A 19,257-nucleotide genomic window follows, 5' to 3' on the forward strand; every position below is an offset into this window, starting at 1 on the left:
AATGGAGAAGTTCTGAGTTAAAGAAAAATGCACAGGCACAATTGAAAAAAAACTGTTATCAATTTCTCAGGGAAAAGCAAGACAGGCACAATAAGAAGGACCAACCAGGGGCACCCTTCAACCACCAACAATGAAGACAGTATTTATCACAAGAACAACAAAAAACAGAAACTTCCTTCTCAACTAATTTTTATTAACCAATCAGTGTAACTCAAATCTATCACACCAATATAAACACACTTAAAAAACGAGACATGACACAAGAAACATACATGAAATATGGCAAAACTTTTTTTTATAAAGGCACTATGTTGAACAATTCACACAATGGCTTTCTCCATTTTAAATGAAAAAACATGAATTTCAGCTAATTTTTTTTCAACTAATACAGCATACAAAAGTTTCCTTTCTTGGAATTGAGTCTTTGGACACAAAGTCAGCATCAGGAGGCATTTAACATAGACCAAAATTGTTATTGATTGCAACTGTCTACCAAGACTGAGATTCTTCCACTCCTTCCATACTACCGGGATACTTGTACTTAAAATTGTTTAAGTTATCATATACCTTTTCAATAATGAGTACTTTCTTTTCCAATTATCCTTACAAAGAACAGAAATTGAAAAATAATTCTGAAACTTCAAAACATGAGATGAGTGTTGACGTTAATGAAATTTAAGTAGACAGTCTTAAAATGAAGGCTATACTGAAAATGATATAAATGCACTTTCTTACCCCTAGATCCGCAGTTGGCATATATTGCTCTAAAAAAAAGTAACTCACTCCTAATTCGAACTGTGAAATCCTAACAGTTCACATTTTTCAATCTTCGACAAAATAGATTTCGGCAATGCCCACCCATAACATAACAACATAAAAACATTCACATCGATCTATCATGTAAAATTATAAAACTGATTGTTCCAAGAGTAGAATGGGAAGGAATGATACTGTGGTAACAGTAATAACTTGGTTCTGACTAAGAAGATGCTTTCGCACAAAAAGACTTAAAAAGAACACAAGTGTCTAAAACAGGAATGAAAGAATTAAATGGGGAGGGGGGAACGCAAGCATTAAGAGGATAAAAAGCAAGAATGAAGATTAAAAGAAAAGAAAAAGCAATTTCAACATATCCATTTAAAAATGGTACCTGGACACTAGGACCGAGAAGTCAAAATTAAAGAAAGAAAGCTAGGACTGTTTATAATTGAGTAGCACTACAACTATGACAAAACTTGCTATAATAAAAAATCCCAGAATGCCTGAGAAATATTTTTCCAATCGGAACTAAACAGAAGCAAACTATAATTCAACAGCATGTATTATGCACTATCGGAATTGAATACAACCAGTCTGTTCACCTCAGAGCAACTCAATATTCATTAATCTAAATCTAACATAATAAACAACTATTTGACTACATTACAAAAATATACAACATTTACATTCAAGTTAAAACTAGAAGCACTAGTTTACTCTACTTAAAAGTATAAATATACTATACTAAGTTCTAAAATTACAAACTCACTGAAGCAACCTGAGAGAAATTTCACACTTGAGGCCCAATTATTATAGTTCTAAAAAACAACTGCCACATTTTGTTCAACCAAAAGAGCTATAAATGAATGAACTGAATGAAACATTTTGTTTCCTGCTGAGATGTGTTATGAAAGACAAGGGCGCTCAGTTGCCGTCCATTTCGCGACAACGAGACTGATCTAAATAGATCATTTCTTAAAAATCATTTCAAGAAATCATATGGAGACAGTGTTTCAGTCACCTTACCAGCAATTTCAACATCTTCAAAAATGAGCAGATATATTCTATAATAACAGGCAAACACATGTCCCTATCACGGGACAAAAAGCAGGCGAGTTGATGGGACTAAGATATGCAGTGGGACCTTAGACAACCAGTATCATATTCCCAGAAGATTTCATTCTCTCCTGATTTACAGGAATTCTTGTTCTTGCATGTGTATGAACTCTCATCCTTCATCAAAGGAAATTCCGAAAGCTGTGAAGTGAAAGCAGTGCAAAAGTGAAAGAAAGAAGTACAAGAAACAAGAAGTCCATATCAGGATGAACGAAAAAAACTGACAGGTCCACAAGGTTGGTCAATTGACAAAAAACTCCTCTGGACATGATGACAATGTCACAAGGAGTGCCCATAAATAAGACCCAATATGCAATACTATCACTAATGCCTCCAGTGACTGAACACAACAACTATTAAATAATACTGCAGGAAGATTTTTGATAGCTCACAAAGGCCTTAAAACTTTCAAACTTGGAGAAAGCGAGCACCACAACTTTTGATACAAGTCTAGAAAATCACAACCATGCAGCAAACATCCTCCACCCTCCCAATTTTGTACCGTCAGAAGGAAAGAGTTCAAAAGAAAAATGGTCCTTGAAGAGATCCGCCACTCCTAATTCCAGTTGTTTGCTGATCTTACACTCATTATGCAATTATAGAGAACCTGACCTCTTCCTGTCTTCTGTAGTGGTCTCAAAGAAGGGGAAATCAGAAAAATAGGACATCACGTCCATCCACTTTCTGTCACTCAACAACACTGTAAACCATTTTGATTCAAAGGTCCCCCTGAATCGACATGTTATTCAATATATTTACAAAGATGATAGGTTTGATTGATGAATATTCATCTAATGAAAATCACACCGAAAAAAATAGGGTGAGGAAGCAATAAAAAATTTTTAAAGCATGATGGCATCTGAAGTTCAAGATATACACATAAAACGTGTGATAGGAATCTACTGTTTGCTAAATCAAACATTGCAAGCCACCATATCCAAATTCGGAGTGGTGTGTGAACGATGGAAAGTTGCAACATGAAACGGGGCCTCATCCCCTGAACCACTCTCAAAGCTGTCGTCAGCAATCGACCTATCAGATATGGTTTCATCGTCTCCATCACAACAATCCCCACCAAGCTGGAACATTATCTTGTGCGTAGTGCTACCACCACCCGGGTCGAATGACACTTTGTGATTCTGGTCTTTCCAAGTTTTTCCGTGGTCCAGGGTGCCAAAGAAGTAGCCTAAGCTGTTGTGGTGTAGACTGTCGGAGAGGTTCGGTGATGAGGCCGACGGACTCAGGAGGCCGCTGGAACTGCCGTGATGATGATCTTGGAGTGAACTTTCCTCACCTTTGTGGTAGAGCTGGTAGAGGTTTTGAAAAGTACTCAATTTCTCTACGGAGGACAAGAGGAAGAAAAAAAACAACATATATATTATTCATATTCAGAAGAAGTGTTATGAAATGCAACAGGCAACTGTAAAAAAAATCATTCAGTTTAAGAAAGCAAAATTTCAAATGCAGGGTTCCTGCCATGAACTTCCCATCAAATTCAAGGAGGTTTCAAGGAGAAATTTTTTTTAATTCAAGGAGATTTGGTCAAGAAATTCATGACGAAAGCCTGTTTTAAAAAAAAAAACACTTGTCCGAAAGGAATCATATCATATTCATAGTTTCGATTTTCCTAGACAAACTGTTCCCAGGGTGACTGCTCAATTTTCAAAGGGGGGGGGTCTCATCCATTCTCCAGGGGCATGTTACATAACGACAGTGCATGCTCCATTTATATGTTATATATAATATATACACACACACGCATGTAGGTACATTGAATCCAGTTAACAACATGATGTCAGTGTGGCACTGAGATACTGTGACTTAGGTTTTTCAGTCTGTTCTAGCTTATTTATATTTTCCCCTCATTATATTCGCCTATAAACTATATAAAAATGAATCTTGCTTTGAGCCTGAGAAAAGGCCTAGAACCAGAATATCCACTGACAAGAACCAGTTGGGGTGTCAAGGTTTATATAATAAACGTGAAAGACAAAAATTATTACTCTAGCTCAAAGTCAAAGTAAAGTAATAACATGAATGGCTCAAGAAGACTTATTCAGAGCGAGAGGTGTAAGAACTGTCGGAGGGCAAGAAGCAGTGACACTGAAAATCTGCGAATCTTGAACAGAAAGCTAAAATATACAATACATATAATTTACTATCACCAACGCAATGAAACGGGAACCCTTTAGTAAAAAGAACACGGCTTAGACGGTTTGAGTATGATGGATCCCGATTCCACACAAGGATTGTGCACCAACGCGCCCTTTGCAGAGAGATCTAGAGATCTACCAACTTCCATGTTCAGTTTTTTTTTGTCACCCGGTGTTGCCTTCAACCTCCAGCCCCCTCCCCCTCCCGCGTGCGTCTTTTTAAAAAATCAATAATCCTACCATTCCCGAGTCCTATACTTCGCAGCGCTCAAACTTTGCATGAACTTTGGTAACCTCAACCATCGCCGATACTAACGATGTGACGAAAACGCACAGGTTCAATGACCGGTCACGATGGCGAGCCCGACAAGAAGCTTGTATAACTTTCTTTTTCTTTTGGTTTTTTTTCACACAAGTGACAGCACAGGACAAATGATTTATTTTCATGACGACACAGCGTTTGTAATGCAGAGCCTGCATGTTACAAATGTGGCGTTATCAAACTACTATAGGCTCTACCGCAAATTTCTGGGTGGTAACGAAAGCGAAAGTAGATCTTGATTTTCCCGATCGAGCTTCGGTATCGCACATACTTCCACTTGTTGCCGCCATTACCGCATGTGCGCGTGTAACGTACTCTCAGGCGGGAGGGGCCGAATAAATATTATTCACAATCGCGACCGGCAAAAATGAACTCAAGGACGTTATCGGATTTGGTTTTCAAATATTCGAGAACTTTTAAGTATTTCCCCGGGTCTTTCACGGGGCAATTTACAGCGTTGCATTCCGGATCTCGGCGATTTTTTTTCAAATTCCTGGGTAATTCCAGGGGCCCCCGTGTACACGTGTTCCTATCCGATCTGGAAAAATTCAAGGAGTTTTCAAGGAGATTTTTCCTTGAATGCAAATTCAAGCAGTTTTCAAGGACTCCTTGAATTCAAGGAGGCCGCGGGAACCCTGTCAAATGCCACATGTCACATTCTTCAGGAGTAACACCTCAACCTGGAATGACTGCTGAAATTTACAGGATTAAAAAAAAATCATGGGGAATTCACATGCATCTCTGTTAACAGCATTCATCAAGAACAGATCCTGTGTGATTACTGAAGAGCACTTTTCAAGCAGCAACTGACAACTTATAAGTTTTCTTTAAGAAAACCAAACAGCTTGTGAATACCTTGCCAAGGGTCAACCTTCTCCATGGACGAGATCTCCTCCAGTCTTTGCTCTGCTTGCACATTTCCAAGCTTGGCAGCTCTTTTGTACAAGTCCTTTGCTGAGGCCAAGTCTTCGGGTAAACCTGAAAAAAAGAAAAATCATTAACTCACTTACTACTGGGCCCTTTCACAAGTCACAAGCGTTGAAGACTGGCGTTTTTGGGAGTATTTCAATAAATCACCACAACTCTCAAAATTACCCTATTGTAATTATTTTTTGACACAGTAAATTAACATTCAAGCTTAATCTAAAGCAAAAATCTAAAGTTGTCTAGGACTAATACTTTAATTGGTATGATTATTTTAAAATTGGCATGAATTTGGTTTTCCGAAAAATTTCCAGACGTGACAGGTAGAAGTAGAATGAAATTCACAACAACAAAAATAAAAGTTCAAAGTGTTCTGTTTTGATTTGTATGCATGTGTGTGTTTGGTGAAAATATAAAAGCTGGTCTGTGCGTTGATTCAGACCCATACACTGTATGACATGAGACAGATACGGCACGACGTGATTTCGTTGCGCGAACAACAACACCAGTACTAGTGCTAGATCTAGCCCTAGAACTACGACTCCGGCCGTGTTCGGGTACACATCCAGGATCCTAACTATCAGACACATCATACTCTGAGACACATGAACTAGTAAAACGTACAGAAGTATAGAAACCGGCGACATTATGTGATTCTTGTTCATGCGACTTCTTCGACCGTTACTACGACGCGACTGTCGGATTACTATCAGCTGTATAGAAAAAAACAAAGCGCGAGTTCCGGTCAGTTCAACCCCAGTTGGGGTCACTGTCCTTCACCTTCAATAACTTAAAAACTACAGGCCCCAGAGATACGAAACGAAGTCTAAGTAGCTCAGGCTTGGCCAAACAAGGGTACGAAGCGGGTCTCGCGATCCGTGCGAGATTTGTACAGCGGAAAAAAAATTTCCAAAGTTGGTCACGCAGGGCTCGTGGGAACCGTTGCCAGCGTCGTGGCGGGGGTCACGCAACTGTTGTGTGAACCGTCTGAAGTGAGTTAAGATTCACCCTGGACTATATATTGCAAACTATATTTGGGGATCATTAGACTCAAATGCACACTAGATAAAACGCAAACAACATATAGACATGATTTTTACAAACCAGTATTCATCAATCTAATAAAAGAATGGAAATTTCAAGTAAAAACCTCATAAAAAGTAAAACAATTTATAACTGGGATTTAATATTCAACTGAGAGAAAACTGCTATTTTTAAAATAGTATTTTTTTTCCCCACTCGTGTTTTGCATCACTTTCCAGACACCAAAACAAGGAACAAATTTGCATCATGTAATTAACTCATACTTTTATAACATGCATTTTTTTTTTACAATCTCGCCATTCTGAAACAATAAGACAGGTTGGAAAGCTATCAGTCTTAGGCCGCCTAATATTTAGAGCTCTTGTTAAATAATGAAAAACATACAGGGTGTCAGAAAGGTAACTGTAGATAGGGCTGCCTCATGGAGAACAAATTCTATCGCCATTTCTGTATGCAAGGAGCTAACTAGGCAAATATTTTTCAATTCCTGAAACAAATAAGCAAGAGCAAATAATTATTATTCTCTCTCTCCGTACCATTTTGTAGATCTAGTGGTAAATCTTCGAACAAGGATAGCTTAAAAGAAAACGTAGAAATAAAGCCTTACCCCCAAGTCCCTCTTCATTAAAGACACCGAGATTGTACATGGCCATATCATGACCAGCGGCTGCTGCCAGGGAATAGAGCTGTGCTGCTCGGCACTCGTTCACTTCCACACCCCAGCCCTGCTCGTGGCACATGGCCAGAAAGTACTGGGCTTCGCTGTCCTGGAAGAGGGAAAAGATAAGGACAGTGTGAGGTACTAGGTCACTGCTTTTACAAACAAAAAGAACATCAAATATGGGGTATGGTGCTCTTGAAATACTCATAAAATATTCTAAAAGATTTCACCAAAAACCAGTTTTTTAAAAAAAACCTCTCTGAATTCAGAAAAAATTTTCTATTTTTTTCTGACAACAGAAAAAAAAAATGATTTGAAGGATTTCGGAGGTTTGTATTTTCTCCACTGTCTATCAAAACCATATTCATAAATGATGAAAAGAAAATGACAAACTACAGTTGAAATTATTAAAGACAGCCACCTTCTGTCAAGGAGAAAAAGACAAGCAGATGTCTCACAGTGTCATTATAATGTAAGAAAAACACAAGATGAGAAATGAGAAGGGGCCATTTACACAGGCAATTGTCTAATTTCTATTACAACTCACATTTTGTTCAGCAGCTGCACGGAAGTAAGGTAAAGCTTTTGAGACATCTTCAGTTTCCTCCATATGATGAATACCCAAGTATGTTTGTGCCTGTGGAAATATAAAAATGTACAGAGGATATAGAAAATGCAACCCCCAAAAAAAAGAAAGTTCAAATTTATAAATGTCCAGGCATGTTGAAGGTTAATGTAGAGAGGTTTACAGAAAGTACTGAAATTAAAAGATTGCAACAATTAAGTCAGTTACCATCAAGGAAACCCACAAGTTAAAACTGATCTAGCCCCCTCAACTCCACTCAACCAAGTAGTAGATACCAGAAACTATATTTTCAAAGTAGTTGTATGCCAAATTTATCTGTTCCATTCAAAAGGCCTATATCCACTGAGCATTTTGGTACCATTCTTTAACCTTTCAGTCAATTTTTAAAAAAATGGTAGTTGTTTAAAATTTGATTAAATTTGTTTAAGTCAGTCACTGGCTGCAAACCCATGTTTGACAGACAATAAAAGAGTACCAAGTGCACTAAACATCTCCACATTAACAGAGTACAATCACTATAACAAACATATGGAGCATAATTTTTTTCAAGACTGTGAGATCATTACAAATCAGTATTTTATCACTTCAAACACGATGATCTGTCGTTATTTCGACAAAAACACCGAGCGTTGACCCGGCCGGCGCCGCACCTCCCCCTGCGGCGAGCGAGTCGGCTTATTCTGTAGTGTACCCTGCGTGCGGGGTCACATGCTTTCCGAGTCTCGCGGAAGGATTGATGTAAAATAATTCCAAGTAAATTATTTTATTCTAATAGAAAATAAACTGATCTTTACATGAACACATTTTTTGAGCCAATATTTCACATATTTTGTGTAAAAAGTGATCTTTAAACATTTTGACAGCATTTTTAAAAGCTTTCTATTTAAACACCAAAGGCCAAATAAATACCATGGGAAAGCCTGTTTAAAGGTCTACAGTTCTCCGCCAATGAAAAGACGGTATTTAATCATCGCTCGTTCCGCGAAGCATTTGAATGCACGCGTGTCAATTTTTGAACCGGCCGACCACGCATTCCGACCGCGAGGGGCTTCGCTTTCGTTGGCGATTCTCCAGCTCCTAATAATCGGACATATGAACAACTTACACCATTGTAACGAGGAAAAGCTGAACTTTTACAAGGTGTATGGCATTTGGTGTTTTATAGCGAAAGAGCAAAGAAACAGCGATCGTAATTACCCCGATTTCACCGATACCATGCGGTCGGAAGGCCTCGAGTGCCCGCATTTACGCTACCTACAAGTAGGCTACCTCACAAATTATCCACTTTTCAGAGGTAAAGACTTGGAAGAACATCACCTTGTGGATACTAAAGGCAGGCCTTAAAATCATAATAATCACAAAACCCCCACTTACAGCGAGCTCGCACAAACCACATTCTCTGTCAAAACTAAGAGGAGAACAAGGAAATGACAGGAATATAAATGTCATACTCCACGAATTAAGAAAAAGGGACGAATTTTAAGACAAGAAAAAAGAAGGTGTTTCCGTGATCAATCTTTATAAATTCTATAGATGATCTTGACTTCTTTTGTATTCTTAGAAGCTTTTTCATTTCTATCACTGGAAACAACATATTAGCAAGCCTTCACGGAGATACATCATATCAGCCATTACCTCAGCCAAACCAAGCCTGGCAGCTTTCTCCAGCATGTCTAGTCCCTCCCGTCGGCCACTGCAGCAAACACCAGCACCAACACCGGTACCTCCACTGTCCCCGACCTCTCCCCTGTCACTGAGGTACATGAGGCCCAGGTTGTACAGGGCCAAACTGTGACCCGACTCCGCAGCTTTCTTGTAGTAATACTCCGCCTGAAAGAAAAAAGCATATATGTTATATCGCATTACGCAAATGTATTTTGTGTTGAGATTAACCCCTTCACTGCCCCGGCCCGCTGATTTAGCAGGCTAAGAAGTGCTTCCCTGTGCCATGTGCCTGCTGATTCGGCGGGCCTATGATGAAGACATTTTTAGTGTAATTTTCCACTGTTTAAAGGGACAAAACTGTGTCACGACTAACCCTCATTGACATTACAGTAGTCTCCCGTGAATCTGGGGGTCATTTTCATTGTTTTGAAGAAGTGAAGTGTTGACGTTCTGAGTTGTTTACGTTTTGTTGTTGGTTTTTTTGCTTTTCGCAATGGCATCCCACAGACCAGTCTATCGACCTTCCTTTTTAGCTGCAGAGGTTCTAGACGAAATTATGAAAGACTGTAACAGTGATGATAATGATTTCTATTGAGTTTCAGAGTTAGGGGCTCTATGTGACGCTTGTAGTAATTGGAGCAATTTTCCCCAGCACAGCTATGTAGCTCATAGCCGGCAGTGAAGGGGTTACGGTGTTGTAAAGTGCCTAAAGCTTTATTGTACAGGAGTGGGTGCTATAAAAATCATCATCATCATCGCCATTGCCTTTCTCACCCTGTACCAGGGTATAGACCACGGACAAACACTTTCCACCTTTCTCTATCCTAGGCTAGCTTCTCGATGTTATTCAATGTCTTCCCACTTTCCTGTACATCAATTTCTGTGAATCTTCTCCAGGTTCCACGCGGTCTTCCCCTTGATCTCTTACCCTGAGGATTCCAATTCAAAACTTTCTTGGTTATGCAGCTGCCTGACTTCCTAAGAGTTTGTCCAATCCATCGCCACCGCCTTCTTCCAATTTCATCTCTGACTGGGATGTGTCTTGTTTTCTTTAACACTTCCTCGTTAGTGAGCCTGTCTGTCCATCTGATCCTCAGTAACTTTCTTAGACACTTGTTCAAGAAAACCTGGAACTTCTTTATGCAAGTCTGTGATGCGTTCCATGTCTCACATCCATACAACAGGGCTTACTTCACATTTAAATTGAAAATCCTCAGCTTTGTTCGAAGTGAGATATCTCTGGTCTTCCAAATCCTATCCAAAGATATGAAGGCAGTGTGTACTTTTCCAATGCGGATAAAAATAATCGGCATCAATATTATCCTTACTACAAACTAGTTTTGTTTTGTGTTCCTGTAATTGGAAAAAAGACCTTGAACTGAAAAGAGAATCAATCAAAAGACAGAATATCTGGCAAACACTGGTGAAATTAAGCAAAATAAAAAAAGCAAAAGAAGAAAGGGCCTCAGTACATGATCCACAGATTCATTTCAGTTTCAAACACAGAACAAGGCTAATGCACAAAAGGATTTGCGGGTCAACAAATAAAATGGCCGTCAAACCTGTACACAGAACATACTCAGGGAGAATCAGTGCTCAAAGGGACAAAAACAGAAGCAGTAATCACATTTCTGCTTTCATCACCCTTCACGAAAGAAATGGGTGTCTCATATCTCATTTACTTTTTAAATCAGTAGAGCCACCCACATGTTAAAGGCAAGAAGATGAAAAAGGACAAAAACAAAGACAAAAACAAAAAACAAAACAAGCAAAAGTACTGCAGGAATAAAATGTAAATAAAACCTGATATTCTTGAATACTTTGCAACTTCACAAATCCATTGTATAAGATGTACATCATTAAAGACAAAGAAAGTACGCATAAAATAGTCTCATAGACTAAAAAACAAAACAAAAATGGTTCCTTGACAAAAAACAAACCCAGCATTTTCCTGCTACAAACAAAACTTTCCACAGCAATACAATCTTTTTAGTTTTAGTAAGAGTTTTACGGCACTTGCAACACAATAAGGTCATATAAGTGCCGAAGAATAGGAGTGTTACAAGAGAGTAACTTACACCAAAAAAAAAGGAGGAGAAGAGATAAGGATGATAGATGTTTGGCAGGAAAGAAAGAGCGAACAACACCAGAGCACCAGCCAACCACCAACAGCAATACAATCTACAATCATTTTCTCGAAACCAGAAATTATAACGCGCTCATATGACCTTATGCAGTTGCGAGCGCCGTAAAACCCTGTACTATTACTAGAAATTATATGCAGCAAATTTTTCTGCCATTTTCAACCCACTTTATCAAGATCCTGCGTGACTCCTGACCCTGTTTCATAGCATAAGCCCAGGTTGAAGCAGGCCGAGCTGTTCCCGAGCACACAGGAAGAGTGGAGGTGCTGCACGGCTGTCGTCATGTCTCCCTGCGAGGCCGCCTGGAGGCCCAGCAAACTCTGACTGCGGGCTGTGTACTCTGTGCACATGGACTGGAACTCCTCCATGGCTGAATCCAGGCTCTGAGAATATATATATATATATATATATTTTAGTATGATATTTGGGAAGGGAAGTAATCAAAGATACACATGCCTTTACCACAGCCTCGCACTCCTAAACATGTCAGTAAGGTCAAACATTAAAAAGTATTTCTACTAAGCTTCACTGTCATAAAAGTACATAATTACACTGTAACTCGTGTTACTTTCATAATCATAATTCTTATACACATTTAAATTTAAGTGAGAATTGTTGTGCTCTCGTGAGACTGCTACTTTACATCTAACAAAGTCACAAGAAACAACTTGTCAAGACCTCAACGTTCTATGATTAAAGCATTGGTCCAGAGACCACTAGTCTCAGAGTTGCTAGCTTGATAACAAAAAAACAAACAAACAAAACAACAACTGAAACAGTAGCTTAAGCCTCTCACCTGACAAACGATAACCCCCCCCCCCCCCCAAACAGCACTGACCCTCTGCCCCAAATAACTTCATGAAAATTGTTCTGTTACCTCTGCCTTCGACACATTCACCGCAGCATCGTGGGCAGCCCCCTCTGCATCTTTGATTGCCATGGGCCCCGGATCTCTAGGACCAGCTGGCAGGAAAACAGACGAGGAAGTCTCCACCTGCCCCTTGATGCCCCGCACTGTCGTCGCCCCACCCGGCATGGCAAACAGGACGCGGTAGAGCAGGCGAGTCTTGCGCTTCTGACGATCTCCATCTGAGCCCCACAACATGGCAGAACCCTGGGAAATTTGAAAGGAATTTTGGGTTGTCATGATGCCATTTACCAGAAACAAACAATAGCCATGCTCACTTCAAAATTAAGACAACTGATAAAAGTAACCGGGATTTCAACCTACAGACAGCAGACGATGGTTGAACAATATTATGAATCATAGTATATATATAACCAGAGCCTGGTATACATTAACATTTTTTCCAACTTAAATGAGTAGCTGGAAAAGCAACATCAGTGTCCTTCACTCCAGCATACAATCTTTAAAATTAAGTCGAATGTTGGCAATAAAAGCAGACTTAAAAATTCATAACTCTTTAATAAAAAGAGTGAGGCTAAATTCAAAATAAATGCACTGACACAACAGAAGCATGGAGACATTTCAGAAAATCTGTCAAATAAAGCTTTGTGTCACCTAAAAATTATATACTAAAAGTAAAGGAAATATCTCAAAAACAAAAATGGATCCAGAATGCTAGGAAAATAAAACTGTGTAACTGAACAGCATAATATTTAAGCTAACCTGACTTAGAATTATTAAATATTTTCAGTTTAATGTATCAATCACCTTGAATGAAAAAATCTGATCAACTAACTAACACTTACCATGGAAATCGCCTCAAACATGCGATGCGATCCTTCCAACAGTTTCCAGAAATCATAGTGACAAGATCGCCACCACTCCCTCCCCTCCTCCTTTCCCGTACCAGACGCTTTATCACCCAACCAGCCATTTTTCTTATTCTCCGTGAATGTACTGAAAGTATACACCATCAAGTCAAAATAATATACTGTGAATAGACTGGATACAAGGAATAGTAAAACATTCAAAAGAAAAGTACACATAATAATGAAAATAATGGTGATAGTGGCTAATCCTACAAGGCTATAGTACAGTACAATAAAGAATTATCACTCAACTTGACTGATGAATGAAAGGACAGAAAATGCACATTGTGAGACCATTTAACACACACACACACACAGACTCCTCCCAGTCCCATACACATTCTCAACAAACAAAATTTACTAGCAGAGGATAGTGTTGAACAAATGTGTCATGTCTTTAGAAGTTCCTGTTTCTTCTAAAAGTGTTCACAAAAACCTCACAAGAAATCATCCAAACCAGTAAAATGAATGATTCACTGTAGCCTAGAGTACAAAGGTAGCATTCCTACAACTTGTTTCAATGTTACCTATAAAACCTGATTTTGTAGCCAAGAGAGGGCCAATACGAACATCATGCAACCTCAGTTTTGTCTTTTTTCTTAAATTTAAACAGTACTTTTCAATCTTTCTAATGTCACATATGTTAATATATGACTGTGAAATCGTAGTTTTATTTCTTTTAGTTTAGTTTTAGTAGAGGTTTTACGGCGCTCGCAACTGCATAAGGTCATATGAGCGCCAGAAGATTAGAGGTGTTACAAGAAAGTAACAAACATAAAAAAGAAGAAGGGGAGATAAGGATGATAGATGTTTCATAGGAAAGAAGAAGCAAACCACACAAGAGCACCCGCCAACCACCCACGTTATATTTCTTTAAAACAAACACTCGGAACAAAATTACAAAATATCTACCATTAATACACATTTGGAGAGAAAATATAGAAAGAGCACGTCTCCAAAGTCCAAGCACACAGTAGCTGCAAAACCCAAACAAGAGAGAATTGACTTTTAAAAAAAACATTTCCATGAGGCTCTTCTGGGGCCGCATCCAGGCTCTTGGACATGTACACATTTCAAAATTATATTCGGAGGAGAAAACAGGCAAAACACTTTCTTTAAGATAAAGAAAACTAAAAACTTTAAAATGCCAAACAAAGTCACAAAGTAAGTATAAAAAAAAGAAAAGAACATGATCAGGTTAAAAAATCTCACCTGTTCAATACATTCACTTTGCAACTACAACATCTCTGTTGTTGATCTGCTTCAAACTCTAAGGACTTTCTTCGACTTGCAAAGGGTCCCTGGGTCTCATCAGCCTCACTGATGTCATAATCTGTCTTTTCCTCATCCACACAGACACCAGCAGATGGTCGAGGCGTGTGAACATGTTGTCTGAATGCTGCATAAGAATGACAGATAGTTAGGTTCAAGTTTCTTTCAAGGGTAGAATAGCATCATGTTGCAGTTTTCACTCCATATTAGTTTTATTCTTGATTATACATATATACGATGCAAATGTTTAATTAATAACTAAATCTGAAAGAAAATACTCTTCATTTAACGACAGAGTTTTTTTTTTCTTTCACATTTTAGGAGCTAAGAAAGTCCAAGAAAATAGTTTCAAAAAGACATCAATAAAACCAGGTCATCTCTTTGATAAAGAAGTTTTGGTGTTGCAAAAGATTTGACATTGTGTTAACAGAATTCTGGAGAAGGCAAAACGATTACATTTAAAACTCCTTTATCAAAGGACAGGGTTTTCCCAATATATTACGTGTCAGAACATGGCGGAATCAGGCACTCGTCAATTTTTGGGCAAGTGGGGTTATGTCATATACATTTTGCTAGCACCCCCCCCCCTCCTCTCTTTCTCTCTCTCTCTCTCACACACACACACACACACACACACTAGATTTCTACCAGGTCTGGGGGTTGAAACTTCCCGAAATCACAAAAGAGTTCCCCTACCGGGTCTGTATACTTCGTGACTTTGTTCCCGGTTACCGGGTCTGTATACACTTCGTTTTTAAAATCGTTTTAAAATTTCTTTTTTTTTGTTACAGAGTCACTCTATTGCAATTAGGCTATTGTTAGGGGACCGTACGCCCCAATAGCGCTTGGCGCTAGGGGACCGTACGCCCCCATAGTGTTAGGCGCTAGGGGACCGTATGTCCTACCTGCGCTAAGGCGTGTAGTTACAGGACCGTACGCAGAATATGCATGCATCTGGACTTTGCAAAAATACTGGAGGAAAATGGCCAGTTTAACGAAGCTCCTGACGTAAGGAGTTATTACTAGATCTAGGAGAATGTTTTAAATGTCTGAATACGATTGTGAGGTATCTAGTGGCCGTGGGTGAACCAAAATTTGAAATTTGCTCACGTCTGCACCCACGTTGTTATGTGTCAATAAAAGAAATCAAAGAGAGGGGGGGGGAGAGAAAGAGAGAGAGAGAGAGGGGGGGAGACAGAGAGGGGGGAAAAGAAAGAGAGAGAGAGAGAGAGAGAGAGAGAGAGAGAGAGAGAGAGGGGGGGGGGGTGGGACGAGTTGGCGAAGGGAATGTGGGGGCGAACGATGGGGTCGGCAGGATAATTATGCTATTAGATCGAGAAGAGATCATTAATCAGGTAACGCCTTGCGTGGAATATGAGTTAAGAGTACACATTAAATTCATAGTATACCAACTTACGCCTATAGTGCTGTAAAAAATGCACGGCGCAACTTATTGTGAAATATCTTCTTACCTATCGAACATAGGCTCCAACTTTTGCACAGTGACTTATAACTTATATCAATTTGTCTTAACAGGTGAATATTGTTTCAAACTCCTGCTCACTGTATTCTGGAAAATTCCTTAATAAGTACTAATTTAAAAAATCCCAGTCGATTGTTTCTGCGAATTTTAAAAATGTTACAGCTCCGGCAATATGGCTTTTAAAAGCAAGTCTGTCATTTTTTTCCAATCGCAATAGCATGCATGCTTATTGAACGTATGTTTAGGAAACTTTTAGTGTAAAAAGAATGTGTTCATCATAAAAAACATTTTTGTATGAAGTTTTGCCACTAAAAAGTGTCATTGGCGAGCTATGACATAGGCCATATGCGTATGCAAATGTGTGCGAGAAGTGCTATGAACAATCACATTTTTCGCGTGATGGAGATTTATAGGCCTAGTATTTTATATAAATTTATGAAGAACATTTTTTTGATCGAGCCTCAATTGTTGTGGAAAAATATGATTCAGTTAAGACATTTTTTAATACAAACTGCTGTGCAAAGTATGGGTGACAATGATTCTCCCGTTAAAAGAGATATTTGAGGAAAAGTTGCACCACGAATTTTTGACCGCTACACGACACCTGCGCGCAAAAGTAGTCCAGTTATTATTAATGTGGACAGGCGTATAATATTATGTGTAATGCGCTTGCAAATAAACTTTAATTCGTCGGTGCTTAGTTCACAACCCGACGTTCTGTCAAGTCTCTACAATAGTTTGCTCTGCTCTTCATCTACCTTTTCCAGGCTGTCTTTTTTCCCCCTTTCTTTTCATGTTTTTGTTACTGTCACTGAATGTGAGTTAATCTTGCGTCTTGCGCGCTATCACAACTGTGTGCGTGCTCAAGCGTGTTCTCTCATGCAAAAGTGAGTAAATTTCCGGCGTTTGTGTAAATTTGTTCATCTCTCTCTTTCTCTCATGACCCCCCCCCCCCCCATCTCTCTCTCTCTCTTTCTCTCTCTAATACACACACACACACACAAACATACTCACACTTTGTCTCCCCCCCCTCCTCTCTCTCTCTCCAGCTCCTTTTTACTTTCTTTCTTTTTTTTCTTTCTCACTTCCTTTCTGTCTGTTTCTCTCTCTCTCTCTCTCACACACACTCTCTCTCTCTCTTTTCTCTCTCCCGCTCTCTTTCCCCCCCTCTCTCTCTCTCTTTCCATCTCTGTCTCTCTCTCTCTCTCTTTCTTTCTCTCCCTCCCTCTCTTTGATTTCTTTTATTGACACATAACAAACAACGTGGGTGCAGACGTGAGCAAATTTCAAATTTTGGTTCACCCACCCACGGCCACTAGATCTAGATACCTCACAATAGTATTCAGACATTTTAAACATTCTCCTAGTAATAACTCCTTACGTCAGGAGCTTCGTTAAACTGGCCATTTTCCTCCAGTATTTTTGCAAAATCCAGATGCATGCATATCTGCCTACGGCTACGGTCCCGTAACACCATGCCTTGCCTTAGCCTTTAGCGTAGGTAGGACATACACAGTCCCCTAGCGCCAAACAGCCAGTTTCAAACACTATGGGGGCGTACGGTCCCCTAGCACCAAGCGCTATTGGGGCGTACGGTCCCCTAACATCAGCCTTGCAATTAACATAGAATCTAGATCTAGATCTATCTAGATATCTAGATTTAGATTCTAGATCTAGATCTCTAGATCTAGATCTAGATCTAGTTCTAGATTATAGATCTAGAATCTAGGCCAGCCTATTAGCCTATTTTGGTAATTTTCTGTTGTCAAAGGCAAAGGCAAAACTAAAACCAACGTTGTTGTGAAGAAGAAATTAAACAAAGAATAGAGGTAGAGAAGGGTTCGTAAAAGATAATCGTGTCGGTATGGAACTCTCTAGATCAAGTGCCATCCATGGTGTTTTGGCCCTTGGGGGAAATCCCATTGAGGCCATTTGTTTACATGATAGAGGCGAAGGAAAACAAGCCACAAGGCCACAGTCAGCAACTGGCGAAAGCTTTTATTCAGAGTAATTTTACTTAAAATAAAAAGTTCTCAGTTACCTCGAGGGATGCTGTTCAGAAATCTCCACATGATTGATATTTATCAGCAAAATTAATTCACAATAACAGAAGAATGGGTGAAGGCCCCCGGATTAACCAGGGGCCTCAACAGGGAAACCCTGTCCAGCGGACATTTTCCCTGTGATGAGTGATGACGATTTTTGCTTAGGCCTACTGGTCATGTGATCTTTTCACGAAATAAAAAAATGCAGCACATATATACGAAACTATTCTTACCAATTAAAAAAAAAAAATTATTACGAGTGGAGTAAATTTTCTCTGCGTGAAATTGAATAATATTATAACTACTCATACTTAAAATAGGTTTCGTTTATTCTTATTAGTAAGCCAAAGCTGGGGCACACAGTCCAAGAAGGTTTACTTCACTTGTAATGGGGAGGGAAAGGGAAGGGAAGCTCAAGGAATTTAACATGTATAGGCCTACGCGGCGAGAGATGTCACAATAAAGACTGTTACAGGCCTATAAACCTAGTCTCATCAAAGTCATTTGTAACCTTTTTGCTTTTAATTTTGTCGAATTTTAGTTGTAACACCAAATGTTGTCTTTAAAAAGCAAGTATAATGAAATTTTACACTAAGTTAAGAAAGCAAGAAGGAAATATTATTCTGAAGGATCACGACCGCTTTTTCATGTATGAAATTATAACAGTACAGTGTAGTTTATTAGAAATTTAGATGCGTTTTTGTAGCATTTCTACTCACGAGTTATAATGATACAGAATATTGACCGCTCCATTCTCTAAAAATTAAAGATACAGAATGTCATTAATTATTCTTACCATCATCCATCAATATACTTCTTCCATTTTAATCATAATATATTGTTATAAGTATTCACATGACCTTAGACTAGAATGCCGTTGAGTTGCAATCAGAATACTGAGTGTGTATCTAGCTTAACATTATTATTGTTTTTATTACTGTTCATTTATATTATGCATGTGACTGTGAGCCTGTTTGTGGGCGCAAGCATGCTATGCGTGTGTGTGCATGTTTGTAGGCCTCATATGTGTGTGTGTGTGTGTGTGTGTGTGTGTGTGTGTGTGTGTGTGTGTGTGTGTGTGTGTGTGTGTGTGTGTGCGCGCGCGCGCGCACGCGCTGTACGTGGTGAAACACCAAACCACTGTACCAGGATCTGGACCATAAAAGTGTATCCTTACACCTGCATGACCTCAAGTGCACAAAAAGCCCTTGCAACTACACTGACATTAAAAGGGTCTACATAATAATTATGCATCCGTCCCTTAAATATTGATTGTAGCTGTTTCTTCTCTAATCTGAGTTTCTGGA

General features: G+C 39.1%; 1 protein-coding gene across 1 annotated transcript; it reads right to left on the reverse strand.

Annotated features, from left to right (window-relative positions):
- Positions 1-172: 172 nt before the first annotated feature.
- LOC101851286 lies at positions 173-18,102 on the reverse strand. The gene is made up of 10 exons (XM_005104465.3): positions 17,947-18,102; positions 14,363-14,549; positions 13,088-13,238; positions 12,252-12,488; positions 11,542-11,757; positions 9,201-9,395; positions 7,527-7,616; positions 6,926-7,085; positions 5,206-5,328; positions 173-3,214 (listed from the first exon to the last, which is right to left on the reverse strand). The coding sequence occupies exons 1-10, from the start codon at positions 17,975-17,977 to the stop codon at positions 2,790-2,792; spliced, it is 1,815 nt and encodes a 604-aa protein (XP_005104522.1). The 5' UTR covers positions 17,978-18,102; the 3' UTR covers positions 173-2,789.
- Between the last annotated feature and the right edge of the window lie 1,155 nt (positions 18,103-19,257).

This window comes from Aplysia californica, unplaced genomic scaffold (genome assembly GCF_000002075.1).
Source record: "Aplysia californica isolate F4 #8 unplaced genomic scaffold, AplCal3.0 scaffold00421, whole genome shotgun sequence".
Classification (NCBI taxonomy): Eukaryota; Metazoa; Mollusca; class Gastropoda; order Aplysiida; family Aplysiidae; genus Aplysia; species Aplysia californica.

Bases quoted from the DNA above. Each gene is read 5' to 3' on its own strand.
- LOC101851286 (XM_005104465.3), bottom strand. From the start codon at position 17,977: ATGTGGAGATTTCTGAACAGCATCCCTCGAG. The intron at 7,617-9,200 runs GTAATGGCTGAT...ATATTTCCACAG, and splicing joins CCAGGCTTGGTTTGGCTGAG to GCACAAACATACTTGGGTAT. The intron at 3,215-5,205 runs GTATTCACAAGC...TGTCCTCCGTAG, and splicing joins GAAGGTTGACCCTTGGCAAG to AGAAATTGAGTACTTTTCAA.